Below are 6,640 nucleotides of genomic sequence, written 5' to 3' on the forward strand. Positions count from 1 at the left end.
TCGACGATTAGGCATGCACATTACAATCTATTGCATAAGACTCCGTTTCTTTCTAATGTAAAATGGGCGTAAAAAACAAGTTTTTCGCCCATTTTTGCACTTATAAGATAGGCTTAAAATTTGTTGTATGCCCAATTTACATCAATCAAAACAGAACCTGCATGATAAACATTGCACAAGACTTTCTATGTAAAATTTGTTACACTAAAAAAAGATGGTTGCAAAATTTGTTTCATGCCCAGTTTACACAGAAGACAGGCCTGTTTGGATAACTCCCATTTTGTATTTGGATTTGGAATTGAGTTTTGAAAACAAATTGAATAGATCCGGCAGCTCAAGTAGATGGAGACAGAGAGGGAAGGGGATACTTCCTAGTGGAGGGGAGAGGTTGAGGAGCTAAGAGGGTGAAGGAAACTGTCACATCTGTGGATTTCGAATTTCTTATTTCCACAGCATATTTAGAAAATCTGATTTTTTTCACTGCCAGCTGCTGAATTAGAAATCCAAGACTTTGATCCGATCCAAATTACAATGCAAAAAGGGCTGCAAATGTGAGAAATCCAAATCAAAATCTTCTCGGCATCCAAACAGGCCGGAAGAGTCTTATGAAATTGTGCAATTGCAGGAGAAAAAATCTCATGAAAACGTTGATATCTCTTGTTGTTTATTATATTTTGGGATTTGGTAGCCAATTTCACGGAAAGTCATTTCATGGCTGGCTTTTGCATGTGAGAACAGCTACCTCAGATGAAGTAAATGAATAAAACAAAATCTGTGCAAAAGGTCAACCTGCATGGCTGTTTTTACGGCCATTTTTAAGTGAAAAATGGTTAAAAAATTGTTTTAACACCCGTTTTAGGTCGAAAGAAACAGAGCCTAAGGAAAAAAAATTCCTAGGAAAATACTTCTTGACCAGAAGAAGATAATTAGACCAGAGAGACATAAAACTTAATACTGCCATTATAAGAGGAGGATGAAAATTACAATGCTACTGCTCAACAATAAGAGAAGCCAAGCAGAGCTCAACCTACAAAATTTATCAGAGTTACATACTCTACAGAGACTCACCAATGCATCCATAGATAGCTTCATGACTGCTATACACCCAAAAATAAAACTTAAAAGAATCGCCGCAAGACCTTTATTCTCCATGTCAACTTGAACATGTTGAACCCTTTCCACTTCAGATCTGAAAATGTTAGCAGGCCAGTGAGCATCTCACTAAATCATTCATTCAAAAGCAATTTACTTGAATGCGTAACCTAAATTTGTATGAACGTGTGAGAAGCAAACAATTGAGTTTATGAAGGATTTAGTGCAGTGTTTCAAAATGCTGATGCAGGTCAAAATGCAGCCAAAGCAAATGGAGTACTCAGTTGACGTGGTGACGTGGTCATAACCCAGGCGAGTTAAGGAGTTTTGGTTGGAATTTGTAGGGTAAAACATGGACTCTGGTAAGAACACGGCAAAGGTAAAAGGGATTCGACTCAGGGGAGTCAATGATGACTCAGAGGAGTTTTGAAACTATGGTCGAATGTCACTCCCAGGTGCGGTAATCAGTAGTTATGGAAAATTACAGTGTGTACAGATGAGTTTGGTATCCGCTCAAGCTCTGAATTTCCTAGACATGTCAAGCATATCAGTTTTGGCAATTTTACGTTGCCTCGAGATATAATCATGGATGGTGACCCCAGCTTGAAAAGCATTGCAATTTATTAAATGGAGCAAAGTCAAGCGATACAAAATTCGATGTTTTGCCCTCGTGATATCAATTTTACTTTACAGAGGCACAGTAACAGGAAATGTGTTTCGAACCCTATTTATACCGGCTCCTCACCATCAAATGCCTGAACAATATTGCAGAACAAGACAATATGGATGCCATTCAAAAAAAAAAAAGACAAAATGGATCCTAGAGTGAAAATTTATTAAGGCAAGTTTGTTTCAGAAGTAAGAAAGTATAAAACTGCAATTGATCATGTTGGATGTGCAGATCTGAAGCTTTGTAACTACAAATTCTGCAGAACCACCACTTAGTGTCACAAAGGTATAAATACCCAATTATGCTTCCAATCATAGAATGAATAAAAAATTATGCTGTTCATTTGTAAAACAAGAAAAATCGTCTTTTTCTTCCAAAGCATGTTCAGGGGATTTTGAATTTTCTTTTCATCATAATACTGAATCAAGCATATGCCTCTAGTGAAGTTAAATATATGTGCAGAATTTTATGCTCGGCAAGCTACTAAATCCAATGAATAATATGTTATAAAGATTGAGAATAGAGGAAAATAAGCACAACGTAGAAAGGTCAAATTGAAAGAGTCCAACCTCAGAATTGCATTGTCTCTGATTAATTTATCCAACTGCATGGAAACGAGAGATTTCCAAGAGAAGAGCTCTCCAATGTCGTTGGCCTGACACAAGGTAATAACACCAAATGAGTTCAAGAGGTAACTATAACTTGAAGAAACTGTAAAGGAACCAGGTATTAAGAAAAGAACATACAAAGATCTGCTTGTCATTAATTAGCTTCTCTATCTGCAGTTTGATTTGCTTCAACACTAATTCTTTCTCACCCATCTCATTATCCAAGTCTTGGAAAATATCAGCATATCTCATGTTTAATTCCTCCAGGTATCGCTCCAAAACAGAGAAATTCAAATCAAGTGATTGGACTTTCAGCATTAGTATCTTAAGAACACTGTCTCCAGGCATCCTACCAGACTGTGGAGGCCGTATTTCTATAACAGGATCGGGAATACTACTCTTTGGATGTTCAGAATCATATTCAATTTCAGTAAGGAGCTTGCGATAGAGATAATCCCCATCAGGGGGGGGCTCTAGTTGAACAGGCATTGGTGTAGATTGTGTGTGTGTTTCCTCAGATAAAAACCCATTTTCTTGAACTGAGATCAAATCCTCCAACATCCTCTCAACAGCGTCCACTCCATAAATTTCCACAATACTCAAAGTGCAATAGAATTCAGAACCGTAATGACTCAGCAGATTAAGTTTTAGATATCTTGTCCATTTTGGATCCTGAAGAGCAAACCTTTGTCTATGCTTTACGTTTACAGGAGTGAAATTTCCGAGTTTGACCCAGTTGTCCGTCGGATAAACCAAACTACTTAGCAGCTCAAAGTCCTTCAAGTTGGATGAGTAGTGCTCAAAATTTGCTATTTCGATCGTATCCACTAAGGTTTCTTCTGATAGCTCTATGACAACAAATTTCTCTTCCGCAGAACAGGGATTTCGAAGGTACTTGTCCTTGTCTTTGCCTAAGATGTTAGAGGCACCCTTTGCTTCTTTGTTAAAAGCCAAGACTTTTGCTCCCTTGGTGGCAGAAGCATAATTGTGTTCTGTTCCACCTGGCTCCATTTTGTGTATGATAGTTCCAGTGTGACCAGCTATTGTTCTTCCCTTCGAATTGATAGCTTTACTCTTGAACTCATCAAGACCGGGAGGTGCAACCCGAGATAACCGGTCAGTCTTATGAGTTTCCCTTTCTGTCGTTACGCCAAGAGGTGTCGATGCACTCCCTACTGCTTGTTCTTTGGCAGGGGACAATGAATTTAATTCATTTTCTTCATTAACCAATAATTCACTGCTGCTGCCTGTGGCCTCACTAATTGTAATGGTTGTATCTTGATTGTAAGTGTCGGGATCTATTTCTTCAGACGCTAGATCATCTCCATCATCAGATTGTTTCTTTGGTTTCGCCTCAATTTCTTGCCAAATTGATTCACGAACCACGACTCCCGATCCATCTACACCACCTTGAAATAACAGCAAATGACCCATAATGCATATGAAGAAAAATACAAGGAAAAAAAATAAAATAGAGAATTTCAATCCCATTGCAAGACCAAGGGCACATTTGGCTACCATGAATATTTTTTTCATGATAACCTAGCGCCTCAAGTGGTGAGAGAGGGGTTGGGCGGGTGAAGTGGCTAAAAATTCAGGAAACAAATAATAGGAAACTAGCATCTCCAAGCGGTGAGAAGGGGCTAAAAATTAAGAAACAAAAAACTCTACTCAAAATCTGGTCGTTTATTTCCTTATTTTTTTCCACTTCTCATCACTAGAGACCCTAAGTTTCCTGTTTTTTATTTCCAGATTTTTAGCCACTTCACCCTAATCCCCACTTGGAAGAGAGAGATTTATCATGAAAAAAAAATCATGATATCCAAGCGTGCCCCAAGAGACAAAAGTATCAAGAACAAGAAAAGCGGTAATGCAATCCATAAGAAAACAGATGAAAGAAACAAATTCTTGAAACAACAAGGAAATTGAATTTTTTAAAAAATGCCAACAGAAAACTTCATGCCAGACTGATGTATTTAAATTGCATTGTGAAATCAGCAAATGGACCACAACCGAGAAAAAGAAGAATGCCAGCATAACAAAACAATAGAAAAGATTAGATTTTTTTATGCAAATAGGTAAAGCATAAGACCATCACAAAATGCACTTTTTGGTATTCAAAGCATTCAAAATAAAATGAAAGGCAAGAAAACCATGGATGCCAGCTTACCTCTATAACTATCACCATGGCTAATCCATAAGTTTAGAAGGAAGAAAAGCCCCCACAAAACGAGACCCAGAGACAGAGACACCTTATACAAGAGTTTCCTTCGAATTGCAATCTCCACAGCTGCTCTTCTTTGTAGAAGAGCTCTACGTGATCTCTGCATAGCTCATTAATCCAGCCCACAGCTGTAGAGCAAGAGATAAATGAAGAACAAATTAATTCAGTTCAAGCACCTAATTTTATTCCAGAATAGAAAAACATAAATAGAATGGCTTTCTTTTGCCTTGTAACTGACTCTGCCATCTGATAAGTTACAAAAGGAATCCAAGTGCCCTAAATACAATGCAATAGTGTGCATTGTGTCTACTCATACTTCTCCATCACTAGGAGAAATTCACCGTTATAGGTAAGCAACTTGCCTTGGATTGGAAGAAAACTTTTTTTCACCAAATTTGATGGAGAGAGATGCCAAAGAAAATCAAGTTCTCAGCTGGATTCTAGGCAAAGTGAAAGGGATAGGTTTTATTTCTGTTCTTTTTCCCTTTTTTTTTTCTTTTTTCCTAAATGATAAAATTCCAATTTAATTTGAATAAAGGGGTACAAATCTTTTAGCAAAACACTTTTTTACCTTGATCCTTAAGAAGCAGATATCGCAATTTCTCTTTATCGAAACCAACAGAAACCGTCTCTAATCAAAACCTGCAAAACAGTAATCAGATCTCATCATCCTCATCACAAATATACAAGAATTCCCCAAAATTCTAGTCTTTCTTTTTTTGTTTTCTTTTAATTCCTATTACAAAAACACCTAAACAAAAAAGAAAAACACAAACAAATAAAAATAAAAAACCTATCAGATTAAAGCATCAGATCCACTCAACTCTTCAGAAATATAAATAAATCAAAGAAAGTAACTACTGATCGCATAGAAAACAATCGCTTCTAATATTTGTGAAAGCTCACCTTTTTCTCTCGAGATCTTCAACGTATTCAAGAAGAACAAGAAGAGATCGCGTGCTCCAATAGGGTAAAAGACAGCATAAAGCCATAAATTAAGCAATTCTAGGGCTTTGATTCTCCTTTTTATATTATTTTTCTTCCTTATGAGCTTTCGCCGAATGTCGGATCTCGTTTCGATTTGAAAAACAAGAAACTTCGTATCTTTACCCTCACTTTATTTATTTATTTATTTACTTTTACTGGAATCGGTAAAAAGAAGAGATTTTTTTACCCTAGATTTGGTAAAACAACAGAAATTTCTGACTCGATCAGCAAATCCAGAATTTCTCATATCAGAGCTACGGCAGGCTTGAAAAAAACAAAAAAGAAGCAAAATTTAGGGTTCTTGTACTCGATTTCGTTTTTAAGGCAGAAAATCACGTTTCTTGAAATAACAGGAGAGCTTTTTCTCTTGATCTGATAACAAAAAGAAACAAAAACCCTAGGTGTTCTTGTTTGAGCCAGAAAATCACCTTTCTTGAACCTTTGAGTTCATCACGCTTCTTAAAGAGTCCTGAAACTTATGTAATCGGAAGATCCGAAAAGGATCCGAAAACTATGGAAAAAATAGGTTATCCGCGACTGGATTTTGAGATCTGATCACAAATCCAAAGAATTCCTGTGAGGATTCAGTAATTAAATGAGAAAATATAAGGTTTATCCGACTCGAATTCTCGATAATTGTGATGGATTTGGATAAGTGTAGATTCAGAAATTAATCAAATTAAGAAATAGGTAATTATCAACCGCTTGAAGTCACGAAAATATCAACAAATTTGAAGAGAAGGAGGCGCTTGTAATAAATCGAATAAATTTAAGGTTTGTGTTGCGATTGGATTTGAAAGAGAGAGAAGAAGAAAATATAGCAGAGCACGAGAAGAGTAACGGAAATATAGTAAAGATTCTGTAATATAGAGAAAATTTATGGAAATGATTTATATTCCCCATTTTTACTTGGGACAGCCCACTCTAGTCTAAAAGAGTTGATATAAATACACTAGAAGAGGGCTGTCTTAAGTAAAGGAGCGGTGAATATATCACTTCCTAAATTTTATTGGCTTTTTCGAAATTCAAAGCAAAGTCATGGCGGTGTTGTGCATGCCA

The 6,640-nt window shown here is 36.6% G+C and overlaps 1 protein-coding gene across 2 annotated transcripts; it reads right to left on the reverse strand.

Annotated features, from left to right (window-relative positions):
* Positions 1–938: 938 nt before the first annotated feature.
* On the reverse strand, positions 939–6,409 carry LOC143864840 (Galactose-binding protein). Of its 2 annotated transcripts, none has more exons than XM_077375697.1 (6): positions 5,501–6,409; positions 5,166–5,236; positions 4,541–4,722; positions 2,509–3,770; positions 2,332–2,417; positions 939–1,189 (listed from the first exon to the last, which is right to left on the reverse strand). In XM_077375697.1, the coding sequence occupies exons 3-6, from the start codon at positions 4,698–4,700 to the stop codon at positions 961–963; spliced, it is 1,737 nt and encodes a 578-aa protein (XP_077231812.1). In that variant the 5' UTR covers positions 4,701–4,722; positions 5,166–5,236; positions 5,501–6,409; the 3' UTR covers positions 939–960. The 2 variants fall into 2 exon arrangements, with proteins under 2 accessions (XP_077231812.1, XP_077231811.1); XM_077375696.1 differs by having other exon boundaries at positions 2,509–3,779; positions 5,501–6,408.
* Between the last annotated feature and the right edge of the window lie 231 nt (positions 6,410–6,640).

The sequence above is a fragment of the Tasmannia lanceolata genome, unplaced genomic scaffold, assembly GCF_043159265.1.
Source record: "Tasmannia lanceolata isolate RefF3 unplaced genomic scaffold, GAP_Taslan_0.1 ptg000054l, whole genome shotgun sequence".
Lineage (NCBI taxonomy): Eukaryota > Viridiplantae > Streptophyta > Magnoliopsida > Canellales > Winteraceae > Tasmannia > Tasmannia lanceolata.